Source organism: Microcaecilia unicolor, chromosome 11 (assembly GCF_901765095.1).
Source record: "Microcaecilia unicolor chromosome 11, aMicUni1.1, whole genome shotgun sequence".
Classification (NCBI taxonomy): domain Eukaryota; kingdom Metazoa; phylum Chordata; class Amphibia; order Gymnophiona; family Siphonopidae; genus Microcaecilia; species Microcaecilia unicolor.
The window spans coordinates 141,187,366-141,203,996 of NC_044041.1; the positions used below are offsets into that span (position 1 = coordinate 141,187,366).

General features: G+C 45.6%; 1 protein-coding gene across 1 annotated transcript in view; it reads left to right on the forward strand.

Annotated features, from left to right (window-relative positions):
• Window positions 1–16,631, forward strand: part of CLASRP (CLK4 associating serine/arginine rich protein) — a 1,081,767-nt gene that overhangs the window by 972,609 nt on the left and 92,527 nt on the right. Inside the window, exon 18 of the mRNA XM_030217938.1 lies at window positions 16,500–16,546. Coding sequence (XP_030073798.1) covers window positions 16,500–16,546 — 47 coding nt within the window. The remainder of the gene's footprint in view (window positions 1–16,499; window positions 16,547–16,631) is intronic.

Here is a 16,631-nt window from a genome sequence, read left to right on the forward strand (position 1 = left end):
ACAATAATCAATTGGGTCAGAACAAGAAATTGGACAAGTAATCTGAAAATATCAATTGAAAAAAGGGCCTAATGTGCATCAGCTTCCAAATTAATTTAAAAGATTTAGTAACCACGAGGACACCTGAGATTCAAAGGTTAAGTGCCGATCAACAACAACCCCTAAAAGTTTTAGAGTGAACTCCAAAGGATAAGAAATATAGTCAATGCTAAAATTGCTGCAGGGATCATGGTCAAACAGATTAGTTATTACCAAAACTTTAGTCTTCTCCTGATTTAATTATAGCCTGAATTCAGAGTCCCAGGATTCCATTAAATCAAGGCCAGTTTTAATCCTACATAGAAGTCCCTGGATGTCACCTCGAAAAGGGATGTAAATAGTGACATCATCTGCATAGATAAAAGGATGGAATCCAGTTGACTCAAGTCTCCTCCCTAGCGGAGCCATCGTGACATTAAATAATATTGGAGATAGGGGTGAGCCTTGCAGCATACCACAATTTGGAGACCAAGGCAATGATTTTCTCTTTAAGACCTAGACTTCAGGAAGCCCTGAAACCAGGACAAGACTTTCTCACAAATCCATAGCTGGTCTAGTAAAGTTAACAAAAGATCATGATCCACCACATCAAAGGTACTTGACACGTCAAATTGCATAACTTGTTGCCTAAACAGATTTCCTTTGTGAAGGCAGAAACGAAAGTGGTTAAAACAGTCTCAGTACTATAGCACAGCTGGGAAGAGGCCTTGAGTAAACAAGAAAAATATATGTTTCCTGAGAAATTCAATGAATAAGCTAGGGGCATTCTTCAGAAGATTACTTGGAAAGGCATCAAGGATACAATGGGGTGAGGAATACTTTGAAAGGAAGAGTTTAACTATTAGAGGAGGGTTACTGAAAAGAAGGCCAAAGTCTATCGGCAGGAATATCAGCCCAATGATCAGCCTGTGACACTGGAAGAGTGGTGTTGTTGCCAGGAAACTGGAGAACTGTCCTCTTAATAGTTGCTATTTTCAACTCAAACTGGGAAGTCAGCTGTTGCTCTGTAGGTGTAATCCCTCGGGAAAAAAAACTCTGCACCAACTGATAAAGTTTGTGGATATTTAACTTAATGCCCCAATCTGTTCAGCAAAATACCTCATCTTAGCCTCCCGAATTTTATCTTTGTAATCCCTAACAGCTCTTCTCCAAAGCAGTCTATTAACATCAGATCTACTTTTGGACCACTGCCTTTCAAGCTTTCTACAGTGTCTCTTGAGAGAGAGAAGGGATTGGTCAAACCAGGGAGACACTCTAATGAGTAGAGGCTTAATTTTAAGAGGGGGCTAAAACATCCAGAATATATTCATAGAATCCATTCCACTGGACTTAGAAATCTGCAGTTGTTGGCAATGGGAGCAGCGGACTATTGAGTACATTGGCCCAGAAAGCAACAATATCTATTTTGCCCCTAGATTTACAAAAAGAAGAAATATTTCTAGCTGGCACAACTTTGCCAGATTCTCTCCAAAAAAGAGTAAACTTGAGATTTGCATGGTCAGGGTACATGTGACCAACCTGGGTTACCTAAATAGAAAATACCAGTATTTGCCCCCCCCCCCCCTCCCCCTGATATGCTAGTAGATCCAAAAGGTGACCTCCATTATGAGAAGAAGGTGACACAGTATGGACAGACTGCCAAGAAGCCAGAAAATCAAATAGGTTCCATGTGTTTAAATTATTGGTATTTTCTAAATGCAGATTGATATCACCCATCAACAGGACATTAGAAAATCTAGTACATACATCAGAGACAAAAACTGTTTAAAATAATCTTCCACAGGCAGCCAACTACCTGGCAGATGATAAAAAAAATACTAAGCAAAGAGGAGCCATTAAGCTGCTATCAGCAGTTCTGCAAGCCAGAATTACTAGACCAGGAAAATTGTAATGAGAGACCAGTGCAATGTTAAAAAAGGACCTATAAATGATAGCAATGCCGCCCCCTCTTTTCCCACACCTTGATTAGTGAAGAATCATGTAACCTGGAGGACACAAATCATTGAGCAGAGGGTCATCAGCTGCTTGTAACCAAGTTTCTGTAAGTAGCTGCAAACCAAGATGCTCCTCCACAATCCAGTCTTTGATTACCTTGATCTTGTTTGTGACTGACCTGGCATTAGCATAACCCACAGGGATAGGCAAATAGGAAGGGGAAGCATGTTTTAAAAGTATTACAGTGACTAAGTGATGCTTGAAGAAAGAATTTCTTTGCCCAAGAGTAGTTTGTGTCGAGGGAGGACTGTGGCAGAAAGAGAGTACATGACCTCCACTCCGAATTCTATGGGAAATGATCACAGGAATAGAATGGTGTTCCTCTAGCGCATGAATGAGAAGACCTAACAATAACAAGCAGAGCTAGAAGCAGTGTAGTGAGACTGATGAAAGCATCCAGCACAACATAATGGCACAAGAGGTAGTACAAGAGTATGCAACAGTTAAGAACATGGTATTCAGCACCAACAATGAGTCTTGTAGGTGTCCAGGAACCTATGAACCCACTGACAGCGCCTCCAGCCTCTGTGAATGAACGCCAGTGAGATAGCCTTACCACTCCAAAGTCCCTCCCTTAGACACTGCCAGCAACAGAACAATTTGCAGAGACTGCAGACAGACGTGTTTTGCGACTGGAACAGGAGACAACAAACCTGTCCAGACAGCCCTCAAAAGTTTCTAGTTCCAAATCCAGATAAATCTGCACTCCTTTGATGACACAAAGTGTTCCACTGTGACTCCAATATAATCCACATTCCTTCTCTGAGGGAATGGCTTCACTCACTAAGCAGCTGCCCACGCACCGCAAACAATACCACTACCTCCAGATTCTAGCTGACCGGCAGGTAACAGCCTACAGAATTCTGACTTTGAAAGAGGACGCGTGTAGATAGATGGAGTAGGGGATGTATGACTGGCAATACTGTGCACACTACCACGTTCCTACGGCTCAAGCTGATGCCCTTGCCTTTATTATGCTGTGTCCTCGGACTGTACTTGCTGTGTAGGTCATTAAGGGTTGCGCTTCCTGTTTCCATCTCAGATTATGTTCCTCTTATGTGTGCAGTACTGCAAGGGTCTGTTCTTTCTTTTTAATGTTTTTCTTAGTCCTCTGGCTTCCCTTATTCAGGAATCTCTTATCAGATGCTACCTCTATGCAGATGATATTTTCTGGCCTCTATTCAAGATCCCTACAATCCTGATTTGTCTCCGTTACAGACTTGTCTTGATAAAGTCATGAATTGGCTTACTTCTCATCGTCTTCGCAACAGAAGACTGTAGCTCCCTCTACTGTTCATACCTGTCACTTTCCCCTACTATCAAGTATCTTGTTGTCCACTTCTCTACTCACATCTCTGCCAAGCAGAATTTTTCCCTTCGCCTCATCCTATTTCTTAGTGATGAGAACTGTGCTACCCTCCTCTATGCCTTGGTGGCTTCCAGACTTGATTATTGTAGTATCATCTATGCACTTTCTGTAACCCCCATAAAACAAAATGTAGAGAATATTTTTTTTGACGCAACACACAGTTAAGCTCTGGAACTTTCTGCCAATGGTAAAAGCAGTTAGCGTAGCTGGGTTTGGCTAAATTTCTGGAAGAAAACTGCATAACACTTTATTAAGCCATTGCTTCTTATTGGGGTAAATAACATGGAAAAGGTCTTCACCAATGCGACGGCCGTGGCCAGAAGGATGCTATGCTGCGTAGAGAGGGGCATAACCAACAGAAGAAAGGAGGTGTTGATGCCCCTCTACAAGTCGTTGGTGAGGCCCCACTTGGAGTATTGTGTTCCGTTTTGAAGGCCGTATCTTTCTAAAGATGTAAAAAGACTGGAAGCGGTGCAAAGGAAAGCTACAAAAAATTGTACAGGATTTGTGTTGCAAACCGTACGAGGAGAGACTTGCTGACCTGAACATGTATACCTTGGAGGAAAGGAGAAACAGGGGTGACGTGATACAGACATTCAAATAAAGCAATGCTTGTATACAGTGCTGGAAAGGCCCTGAAAAATCACAGAGTTATTCCTACAAGAAAAGCGAAGGAGTTACACACCTGTTCAGGATGGTGGGGAGTGCAGGAAGCATCTGGTCCACATGATTTACAAAGATTTCGAACATCAAAATTCCAGCTATTTTTCTTTATGCCTATAGACTCTCCTGATTTAGCCCTTTGTGAAATGTGTAGGACAGATTTGCAAGTATGGCTTCCAGTGTTGGAAGTCGTTCATGTTTAGAGGGTTGATAGTGGTCTGTCAAGAAACAGAGAGAAATAACAAAAGATAAAGGCCATATCCCGTCTGCCTATCCATACCAGCTACTAAACTTTTAAATCCCTTCCTCTCACTCAGAGATCCTCTGTGCTTGTCCCATACTTTCTTGAATTCAGATACTGTCCTCTTCTTCTCCATCTCAGCTAGGCTGTTCCATGTATCTACCACCCTCTCCATATGGAAATATTTGCTTAAATTACTCCCGAGTCCTCTCCCTTTCCACTCCTTATTTTAGTGCTTCTTTTCCACTGAAAGAGGCCTAACTTCTATGCATTTACACCTACAATGTATTTAAATGTCTCTATTATATGTTTTCCCATTCTGCCCTTATTCAAAAGGGAGAATGAGAGTGTTAGAGATAGAGAATGGACTGATACTTTGGCCTGAATTCCTGCTGAGATTTCTGGTGTGGAGAGGTAGATCTGGGAGTAATCAGCATAAAGGTGATACTGAAAACCATAGGATGAGATCAGAGCACCAAGGGGAGAAGTATAGATGGAAAAAAGAAGAGGTCGCAAGACAGAGCCCTGAGTTATACCAACTGATAGTGGGATGGAAGTGGAGGAGGATCCGCCAGAGTATTCATTAAAAGTGTGATGGAAGAGATAAGAAAACCAGGAAAGAAAAGAGCCCTGAAATCCAACTGAGGACAGCGTATTAAGTAGTAGGCGGTGATCAACAGTGTCAAAAGCAGCAGATAGATCCAGAAGGATGAGGATAGAATAGAGATCTTTGGATCTGACCAAGAACAGGTCATTGAAGACCTTAGCAAGGGCTGTTTCAGTTGAATGAAGAGGGCGAAAGCCAGATTGAAGTGGATCAAGAATAGCTTGAGATGAAAGGTAGTCAAGACAACAGCGATGAACAGCATGTTTCAGTATCTTGGATAGGACAGGGAGGAGGGAGATGGGGTGATTGTTGGAAGGACAGGTAGGGTCTAATGAAGATTTTTTTGAGGAGTGATATAACGGCATGTTTGAAGTCATCAGGAACAGTTGCAGTGGAAAGTGAAAGATTGAGGATATGACAGATAGAAGGGATGACAGTAGGAGAGATAATGATGTGGGAATAGGATCAGAGGAACAGGTAGTCAGTTTGGAGGAGGAAAGAAAAATGTGCAGTTTCCTCTTCAGTAATTTCAGAAAAGGAGGTAGGGGTTGAAGGAGGATTGAGAGAATGGACTGAGGAAAGGAGAGGTGGAAGTGACTTGGTTGAGAATTCAAGGTTAATCTTGTGAACCTTATAATGAAAGTACTCAGCCAGAGTCTGGGGAGAAAGTGAAGGGGGAGTTGGAGGTGAAGGTACTTTGAGGAGAGAGTTCAATGTGGCATAGAGACGCCGAGGGTTTCATCCAAGAAAGTTTGTCAACTGGATGTAGTAGTCCTGTTTGGCAAGTGAAATAACAGATTGGAAGGAGGTCAGCAAGAATTTGAAATGTATGAAGTCAGCATGAGCACGGGATTTCAGCCAAAGGCGTTTGGAAGATCAGGCACAGGGACGTAAGTAGTGGATTCTAGAGATCAAGGCTGGGATGAGGAGCGAGAGTATGCAGATCAGAGGAGAGAATAGTATTATAGGAAGAGACAGCCTCATTGACTTACTGGTTGAGAAGCGGTTTGAAACACTGTAGGACAGAGTAGAAGAATCAACAGATTGAAGATTCCTAAATGTGTTGGTAGAGATTGGACAGTTCTGGGGGGAGGGGGCCGGTTGTTTAAGTGTGAAAGTTAGCAGATGATGGTCAGAGAGGGAAGAGCTGAGGCGCAGAAACTGGAGAGTGAGCAGTTGGAGAAGAAGATAAGATCAAGACAGTGACCATTCTGGTGAGTAGGGGTAGTGGAACATAGTTGAAGATTGAATGAAGATGTTAAAGCGAGAAACTGAGAAGCATAAGAATGATTGAAGGAGATGAAGTTTGAAGAAAGAGGGAAACCAAAGTCAGTGAGAAAGGAAGAAAAGGACTTGTCATGAGGTTGATAAATGACAGCTACTCGGGGCGGTAGAAGAGTGAATAGATGGATGGAGTGGACTTCAAAGGAAGAAAAGCGGTTAGGTTGAGGTGGAAGAAGAGACTAAAATCTACAAGAGGGTAAAAGTAGTCGCCCAACACCACCTCCACGGCCAACCAGGCAAGAAGTATTTGGGAAAAGATAGCCTCTATGACAGTTAAGCAACTGAACTGTAAGTTGATTTTCTACAAATAGAGTCTGTATCTATCCACCTCAGAGGCAAGGAGATGGGCAGAACCTAGTTCAGCTGAGAGGAAAAGTTGTAATACTCAAAGGGTTAAGTATGGGTAAACTTGGGGAAATGACCTGGAAAAATTGTAAAGAATTTTGATGGAATCACAGTAGATTTAGGAGGGATCAGCCCCTAGAACAGCTGCTGATCATAAAGGTATGCTGGGAAGACTGGGACTCTGTCACAGCCCCCAGGGGGAGAGAGGAAGGGTTGACCCTGGTCTAGAACTAAGAGCCAATAGGGAAAGCTCACAAGGAGTCAATCATAGGAAACAAGTATAGGAAAGGCAGCCCCATCTGTGCTATTTATTACACAGACAATGCAATTGAATACAAATAATACTCATACTAAAATACAAAACAATGCACCCTGCTACCATGAATATGAGGACAAACAATTTCTATAATTGATATCTCTTGTCCATAACAGTGAAAAAAACTAATTTAATGCATTTTGATTTATATTTTTTTAGATAGTAGAATGTAAAAAATACACAAGTTTTTTTTACAAAGCAGTGTAGACTGAAAAAGAAGCTAGAAGTGTGTAACATGAAGATGAAAATAGGCAAGATAAGGAGAAAAAAATGAGTTGGAGAGCAGAAAGGTATAAGTGGAGAAGAGCAAAGGGAGAAATTAGATGTAATATTTGTTCCAAGGCAGTTCACAGTAATGCAATAAATACATCAATAAATGATTGTTCAGAAATATCCTTGTAAATGTGTTATGAACTACAGGGATGATACATTTTTTTTTCTTTGAATCTTCCCAATTAACTTTATTTTTAGGTGTTAAGGCACTGTTAATATATTCTACTTCCCTTTAGACTGGTTTTTCTCTTTAGGTCTGCTAACCTAGGAAAGCCACATTATTTAGTAACTGAATAGTAGTGCTGTTAACTTTTTCCCTTTCGTTACTTTTTTCATTAAGCGCTCTTAGATGTATGGCTCAAACCCTCTAATTGGAGGACTTTGTGAATCAGGGATTAATTTTTGTGATTAGTTACATTGTAGGTGATATGTAGTTTTGTTTCTCCGTGGACAAGCAGGCTGCTTGTTCTCACAACTGGGTTGGCATCCACGGGGGCCCAGGAACGGAAATCTTCCCTAGCAACAAAAAAGTTTGCTAGAGCCTTCGAGCGCGCGCACCGATTTTCCCGGCCGTCGCACGAGAGCCTTGATCAGTTCTTTTCTTTCCACGGTTAGGGAGTGACTGCTTGCGGTCTCTCTCCGTTCGGCCCCAAAAAAGCCTTCGTTTCTGACAATTTTTGTCTTCCTTTCCCTCATTTTTTTCCTTTGTTTAAACCTGTTCTCTTAAAAAAAAAAAAAAAACCTTTATTCCCTAGTTTTTGCCCTTTTAAGTTTCTTTTCGCTTCCGTCGCGCGTATGTGGTTTCTCATTTTTGTGCCGTTAACTTTTGGCACCATTGAGAATTTTGACTTTGCCACCGCTATTTTTCCGTCCATGTCATCGAGGACTCCCAGCGGCTTCAAGAAGTGTACTCAGTGCAACCGGGTGATCTCAGGTACCGACCCCCACGCGTGGTGTCTTCAGTGCCTTGGGCCCGACCATCGCCCAGATGCATGTCTTCAGTGCCTTGGGCCCGACCATCACCCAGATGCATGTAAGTTGTGTCTTAGCCTTAGAAAGCAGACACAGGTGTCGAGTAAAGCTCTTCGGGATCGTCTTTTTGGAGCTTTGCCTGGTTCTTCGGCGTTGATGTCTACATCAGTACCAAGGTTGGCGGCATCGATATTAGCACCAGAGATGGCATCAACATCAGGAATTCAGGTAATGGCTGTCCGGAGACCATCACATGCTGGGAGCAGTGAGCCATCGAGCAGGTCTCCACCTGTCTCGAAGACTCCTGCTGTGCAGGCCCAACGGGACCGACCACTCTTGGACCCAACCCCAAGGAGGCGTGTGGATTCCATGTCCTCCTTGTCGGTACCGAGGAGTATCGATGACGTGCATCGAGCGAAGGCTAAGAAGCATCGTCATCGGTCTCCTTCCAGGCACGATACCGGGAGCTCCGGGACATCGAAGGATTCGGCACCCGTGAAACGTCGACGCCGGGAGGAGCGCTCACCCTCCATTCAAGAGGTGTCAGTCTTCGGGCAGCCCGGTACCGCCTCCTCAACCTCCACAGGTTCTGCCACCGATTTCTGCACCGACCCCACAGCCTTCCTCGACAGCGACTCTGGAAGAGCACATCCGAGCCATTCTTCCTGGTCTTCTGGAAGGATTGCTGTGGCAAACTGCTCCGGTACCAGGGGTGCATGCGCCCTCCTTACCGTTGATGGAAGCAGCAGCTGGCTCTCAGCCTGTGGTGTCTCCAACACTGGTGCCGCCTGCGGCATCGGACTCGGTTGCCACCCAGGTCGACTCCCCGTCGACATCGCTGGAGGGAGCTTCATCGCCGCCGGCACGGGAGTTGGCTTCTCAACATCGACTTTGAGGACATGGTTCCTCGGCATCGAGACGGGCCTGGTTTTGGACTGCAGTTCGTGAACTCTTGTCCGATACTGATGAGGATGCCTCGTAGGATGAAGAGGAAGATCCCAGATATTTCTCTTCTGAGGAGTCTTGTGGTCTTCCCTCTGATCCTACGCCTTCACCAGAAAGAAAGCTTTCTCCCCCAGAGAGTCTTTCTTTCTCTTTATTTGTCCGGGAAATGTCTGTAGCTATTCCCTTCCCAATGGTATCTGAGGATGAGCCCAGGACTGAGATGCTTGAGGTCCTTGACTATCCTTCGCCACCTAAGGAGTCATCCACAGTTCCTTTGCATAATGTGCTCAAGGAGACTCTTATGCGGAACTGGATGAAACCGTTAAGTAATCCCACCATTCCCAAGAAAGCTGAGTCCCAATATTGGATTCACGGAGAACCTGAGCTGATGAAGTCGCAGTTACCTCACGACTCTATGGTTGTGGATTCCGCCCTCGAGAGACATGAGTTCTAGAGATTTCGCCTCGGTGCCCCCGGGGAGGGAATCTAGAACCCTGGACTTTTTTGGGAGAAAGGCCTATCAATCCTCTATGCTTGTGGCGAAAATTCAATCCTACCAACTCTACACGAGCATTCACTTGAGGAACACGATGAAGCAACTGGCACACTTGGTCGATAAGCTCCCTCCAGAGCAGGCCAGGCCTTTTCAGGAGGTGGTCAGGCAGCAGAAGGCATGTCGTAAATTCCTGTCCAGGGGTGCTTACGATTCTTTTGATGTTGCATCCGCTGCTCAAGGTATAGTGATGCGCAAACTCTCATGGCTGCGTGCCTCTGACCTGGACAATCGAGTCCAGCAGCGGATGTCCCTTGCTGGGGGGATAATATTTTTGGTGAGAAAGTCGAGCAGGTGGTCGATCAGATCACGCAGCGGGAAACCGCTATGGACAATCTCTCCCGCCGGGCGCCTTCTGCTTCTACCTCAACTGGTAGACGTTTTTTTCCGGGGACGAAAGAATGCTCCCTATGCCTATTGGCGTAGATACAATCCTCCTTCTCGACAGCCTTCTCAGGCTCATCCGCAGCGCGCTCGTTCACGTCAACAGCATGTGCCAAGGCGCAGGCCCTTGTGGCTCCCCAGCAAAAGCAAGGGACGGGCTTTTGACTGGCTCGAGCTGAGCATAGCTGCCATAAAAGTGTTCGTGCTGGACAATCTGCCGGTCGGAGGGAGGTTAAAAATTTTTCACCAAAGGTGGCCTCTCATAACCTCTGATCGGTGGGTTCTTCAAATAGTCCGGCTAGGTTACTCCCTCAGTTTGATCTCCACACCTCCAAATTGCCCACCAGGAGCTCAGTCCTTCAGCTTCCAGCACAGGCAGGTACTTGCAGAGGAACTCTCCGCCCTTCTCAGCGCCAATGCGGTCGAGCCTGTTCCACCAGGGCAAGAAGGGCTGGGATTCTATTCCAGGTACTTCCTTGTGCAAAAGAAAACAGGGGGGATGCGTCCCATCCTAGACCTAAGGGCACTGAACAAATTCCTGGTCCGAGAAATGTTCAGGATGGTTTCCCTGGGCACCCTTCTTCCCATGATTCAGAAAAACGATTGGCTATGCTGTCTGGACTTAAAGGATGCTTATACACACATCCCGATACTTCCAGCTCACAGGAAGTATCTTTGATTCCATCTGGGAGCACAGCACTTTCAGTATTGTGGGCTGCCCTTTGGTCTGGCGTCTGCTCCCAGGGTCTTTACAAAATGCCTGGCAGTAGTTGCAGCGTCACTATGCAGACTGGGAGTGCATGTGTTCCCTTATCTTGACGATTGGCTGGTGAAGAACACCTCAGAGGCAGGAGCTGTACAGTCCATGCAGATGACTAGTCAACTCCTGCAGCTACTCGGGTTTGTTATAAAATACCCAAAGTCCCATCTTCTTCCAGTTCAAAAACTAGAATTCATAGGAACTCTGCTGAACTCACAGATGGCTCACGCCTATCTCCTCGAGGCGGGAGCGGACAATCTTCTGCCTCTAGTTTCCATGGCCAGAGCGTCTCAGCAGATCACAGCTCGGCAGATGTTGAGACTTCCAGGCCATGTGGCCTCCACAGTTCATGTGACACCCATGGCCCGTCTTCACATGAGATCAGCTCAGTGGACCCTAGCTTTCCAGTGATATCAAACTGCAGGGGATCTAGAGGATGCAATGCAGCTGTCCACCGATTTTCACAATTCCCTTCAATGGTGGACAATTCGATCCAATTTGACCTTGGGACGTCCATTTCAAATTCCTCAGCCACAAAAAGTGCTGACAACGGATGCATCCCTCCAGGGGTGGGGAGCTCATGTCGATGGGCTTCACACTCAAGGAGTTTGGTCCCTCCAGGAAACGGGTCTTCAGATCAATCTCCTGGAGTTACGAATGATCTGGATCTAAAGGCTTTCAGGTATCGGCTGTCCAATCAAATCATCCAAATTCAGACAGACAATCAGGTTGCGATGTACTATATCAACAAGCAGGGGAGTACTGGATCTCGCCCCCTGTGTCGGGAAGCCATCCAGATGTGGCTTTGGGCTCGCCGTTATGGCATCTTTCTCCAAGCCACGTATCTGGCAGGCGTAAACAACAGTCTGGCCAACAGATTGAGCAGGATTATGCAACCTCACGAGTGGTCGCGCAACTCGGGCGTGGTTCGCAAAATCTTCCGAGAGTGGGGCACCCCCTCGGTGGATCTTTTTGCCACTCACATCAATCACAAGGTCCCTCAGTTCTGTTCCAGACTTCAGGCCCACGACAGACTAGCGTCAGATGCTTTTTCTCCTTCATTGGGGGAAGGGCCTTCTGTACGCATATCGTCCCATACCTCTGGTGGGGAAGACTTTGCTGAAAATCAAGCAAGACCGCGGAACCATGATTCTGATTGTTCCCTTCTGGCCACGTCAGATTTGGTTCGCTCTTCTTCTGGAGTTGTCCTCTGAAGAACCTTGAAGATTGGACTGTTTTCCAACCCTCAGAACGAGGGGGTGCTTCTGCATCCCAACCTCCAGTCTCTGACTCTCACGGCCTGGATGTTGAGAGCATAGAATTCGCTTCCTTGGGTCTCTCCCGGGTTTTGCTTGCTTCCAGGAAAGATTCCACGAAGAAGTGTTACTTTTTCAAATGGAGGAGGTTTGCTGTCTGGTGTGATAGCAAGGCCCTAGATCCTCTTTCTTGTCCTACACAGACCCTGCTTGAATACCTTCTACACTTGTCAGAGTCTGGTCTCAAGGGTTCACCTTAGAGCAATTAGTGCTTTTCATTGACATGTCGAAGGTAAGCCGATCTCTGGACAGCCTTTAGTTGTTCGCTTCATGTGAGGTTTGCTTCTGTCAAAGCCCCCTCTCTAACCTCCTCATGGGATCTCAACGTTGTTCTCACCCAGCTGATGAAACTTCCTTTTGAGCCTCTGAATTCCTGCCATCTGAAGTATTTGACCTGGAAGGTCATTTTCTTGGTGGCTGTTACTTCAGCTCGTAGGGTCATTGAGCTTCAAGCCCTGGTAGTGCATGTTCTTTATCTCAGGTTTCATCACAACAGAGTAGTCCTCCACACGCACCCTAAGTTCTTGCCGAAGGTGGTGTCGGACTTCCATCTGAACCAGTCAATTGTCTTGCCAACATTTTTTCCCCATCCTCATACCCGCCCTGCTGAACTTCAAGAGAGCATTGGCCTTTTACGTGGAGCGGACAAGCCCCTTCAGACAGTCCGCCCAAATGTTTGTTTCTTTCGATCCCAACAGAAGGGGAGTCGCAGTCGGGAAATGCACCATTTCAAATTGGCTAGCAGATTGCATTTCCTTCTCTTATGCCCAAGCTGGGCTGACTCTTGAGGGTCATGTCACGGCTCATAGTGTTAGAGCCATGGCAGCGTCAGTGGCCCACTTGAAGTCAGCCACTATAGAAGAGATTTGCAAGGCTGCAACGTGTCATCAATCCACATATTCACATCTCACTACTGCCTTCAGCCGGATACCCGACGCTACAGTTGGTTCGGGCAGTCAGTGCTGCAGAATGTGTTCGAGGTTTAGAATCCAACTCCACCCCCCTAGGTCCAGTTTTATTCTGTTCCAGGCTGCACTCTCAGTTAGATGTTCTAGTTCGTAGGTCAATCTATGTTATGTCCTCGCCGTTGCGAGGCCCAGTTGACCTTTCTTTGTTGTTTTGAGTGAGCCTGGGTGCTAGGGATACCCCAGTCGTGAGAACAAGCAGCCTGCTTGTCCTCGGAGAAAGTGAATATACATGCCTGTAGCAGGTGTTCTCCGAGGAAAGCAGGCTGATTGTTCTCACATACCCACCCACCTCCCCTTTTGGAGTTGTCCTTCTCCTTGTTATTGCTTTCTTATTTAACTGATCGCACGACGGGCGGGAAGATGGCCGCGCATGCGCGGTGCGCGTGCCCCCAGTCGTGAGAACAATCAGCCTGCTGTCCTTGGCGAACACGTGCTACAGGTATGTATCCTCGCTTTCTCTGATGTCATTTTTTTCAACAAGATTATTCTTATCTATTTTGATTGAAATTGCTTAAATAAAAAGTTTTAAAAATAATTCATACATATTGCTAACGAGATGTGGTAGGAGAGGGAGGAATGGATAAGACAGAGAGGTAAAAACTAAGAAAAGGATTAAAAAGAAAGAAGGAAACATTGTTAGAATGTATAGTGGAAAAAAAGCACTGACAACAGAAACAAAACATTTTTGGATAATTGTTTTTAATATATTGGGCTACCTCATCTACTCCTCCTCACCTGCATCTTTCCCATCCCAGAATGGTTTATAGTTATAGTTTAATAAAACTTGCAATACCGCATATACCAGACAGAAGGATCTATTCTAAGCAGTGTACGTTAAAATTCAATAATCTGTATATATAAAAAAAAAAAGGAACGCCAAAAAAGAAATAGGAAAGTTAATGACAGTCAGCCAAGAACAGGCATAATGATTGCTTGCGGTGTCACTGGCCATACCCAAACCACTCAAGTCACACTACAAAGTATTACATTTAAAATGAATTGGAGAAAATATTTCTTCACTCAACATGTAATTAATCTCTTGAATTTGTTGTTAGTGGGGTTTAAAAAAGGTTTAGATGGCTTCCTAAAAGAAAAGTCCATAAGCTATTATTAAAATGGACTTAGGAAAATTCACAGCTTATTTCTGAGATAAGCAGCATAAAATGTGCTGTTTTGGGATCTTGCCAGGTACTTGTGACCTGGATTGGCCACTGTTGGAAACAGGATACTGGGCTTGGTGGACCTTCAGTCTGTCCCAGTATTTCAACACTTACGTAGTGAAGATTTAGAACTTAGAAAGGATTAATCTGTATAAATTTGAGCTGGAAGATCATTCCAAAGTTTTGGGAATAAGAAATAGAAAGCTGAGCATCTGATGGATTTGAAATGAGCCTTTTAGTAACTGGATAGGACTTACCAGTGTGAATCTAGCAAACAAAGAGAGCTTGAAGGAGTGTATCAGTCATGACTAACTGAAAGTTTGAGACAAATGAGTACTTGGGAGTGGAGGAGTAGCCAAATTGTCAGAACAGCAAGCTGAGACCAGGGAAGCTAGGTTTTAAAGCCCACTGATAACCCTTCTTTGCCTCAGATACAAATTTAACTTGTAAGCCTTCTGGGTACAGGGAAATGTCTAGTGTACCTGAATGTAGCTCACTTTATGCTACTATGCAAAAGGCATGAGCTAAATGAATCCCAATTTAAAGGTTGAAGACCCCTGCTATTAACTATATTTCCTTAAAAATGAAAAGCTTTCTGTTCTCTGGATTGCAGCAGAGATGTTTCCTTATACTTGAAGCATACTTAAAGCCATAGAAAGTCCACTCAATCTGTATTTTTAACCATAGTAGACCTAGGAGTCTGGTTACAAAGCACAATATTCCTAAAAGGAAAGTAAATTGCACCATTTTCTGTTATACCCAGACATTTATCACCTAAGGTCTGTTTTCATTGTGGATGTTTACAGGTCTTTGAGGTGACGTTCAGTCCACATATTCATATCTTATTAATCCTATATGATAATTTGCACCTCCGTCTGGATGCCTGGGTTCGTAACACACTTCCCATTGGTCGGCCCTGGCGATGATGTCAGAGGGCGGATCAGTGAGAGGGAAGGGAACCCAGCACCAGCCAGCGGAGGTGAGTAGAGAATCACCCCCCCTTCCTCTGAGTTGCAGGCCCCCCTCCCCTTCAATTTGCAGGACATCCATCCCCCCTCCCCTTCGAGTTCCAAGCCCCCCTACCTCCCTCCCTCTCTTCCCCTCCAAGTTACAGGCCCCCTCCCCTCCAAGTTGCAGGACGTCCCTCCCCCTCCCCTCCGAGTTGCAGGACGTCCCTCCCCCCCTCCCAGTTCCACGGCCCCGTGCCTCCCTCCCTCTCTCTCTCTCTGTTCCCTCCGAGTGCAAGCCCTACCTGGCCTCCGGAAGCCCCTCGCCTTCCTGCGTGCCGGCTGTAATTTTAAAATTCTTACCTCGGGGTCCGGCTTCTGCAGTGAAGGCGAGCGGCACTTCAGACTGCCTTCCCATGTGTCTCAGCTCTGCCTCTGGTCTCTCCCTCATTTGCTGTTTCTGGAGGGGCTGCCGGAGGACAGGTCGTGCTTTCACTCGGAGGGGACAGAGAGAAAGGGAGGGAGGCGCGGGGGTCTGGAACTCTGAGGAGAGGGGGGCGTGGAACTCAAAGGGGAGGGGCGTCCTGGAACTCGAAGGGGAGGGAGAGGGTTCTGGAACGGGGAGGGGAGGAAGGGGGTCCTGGAACTCAAAGGAGAGGGAGGGGGTGGTCCTGGAACTCGAAGGGGAGGGAGGGGGTCCTGGAACTCGGAGGAGAGGGAGGGAGGTAGGGGGGCATGGAACTCGGAGGGGAGGGGGCTGGAAGTCAGAGAGAGAGAGAGAGGTAGGGAGGGGAGCGTGGAACCTTGCTAGCGCCCGTTTCATTTCTTTCGGAAATGGGCCTCTTTTACTAGTGTCTATATAGATCTCCTTGGCAGGATTGTATTTTCGACTTTCTGTTGGGTAAAGATCAACTCCAACAAAAAAGGAAGAAGACAGCTCTTAGCTAAGAAGTCCACATGGTGGAGGAAGAAAAATGGTCGCTTTGCCACTAAAATTTTCATTTGTTGCTAGTTAACGTTTACTCTGCTAATGGAACATGTATGTTTCACATGACCACTCTCGAGATCATAAAATTGATAAGTTATGTGAAAGGCTTTTACACCTTCCCATATATTTCTGGAAGAACATTTCCCTTTGGCATGGTGAGATATAGAACATAAGAGTAGCCATACTGGTACAGACTGAAGCTTCATCTAGCCCAGTATCCTGTTTTGTAAACAGTTGCCAAGCAAGGTCAGAAAATATGTATTTCCTTTTCTTTTCTCTTGCTTTTCCCTTGTCTTTTCATTGTGTTTATTGTCCTTGTGTCATGCTTCCTCCTTTTGACTGTCACCTTATTCATCAGTTCTTTTCTTTTACAGGAACGGGAAGATGAGCTAAGAGCTATGGCACGGAAGATCAGGATGAAGTAAAACATTAAGTTAATTTCTCTTGGAGGGAGGTGAGGATTTGGTTCGCTTTGCTTTGGTTTTGCCAGCCCAGTTTATAACTGC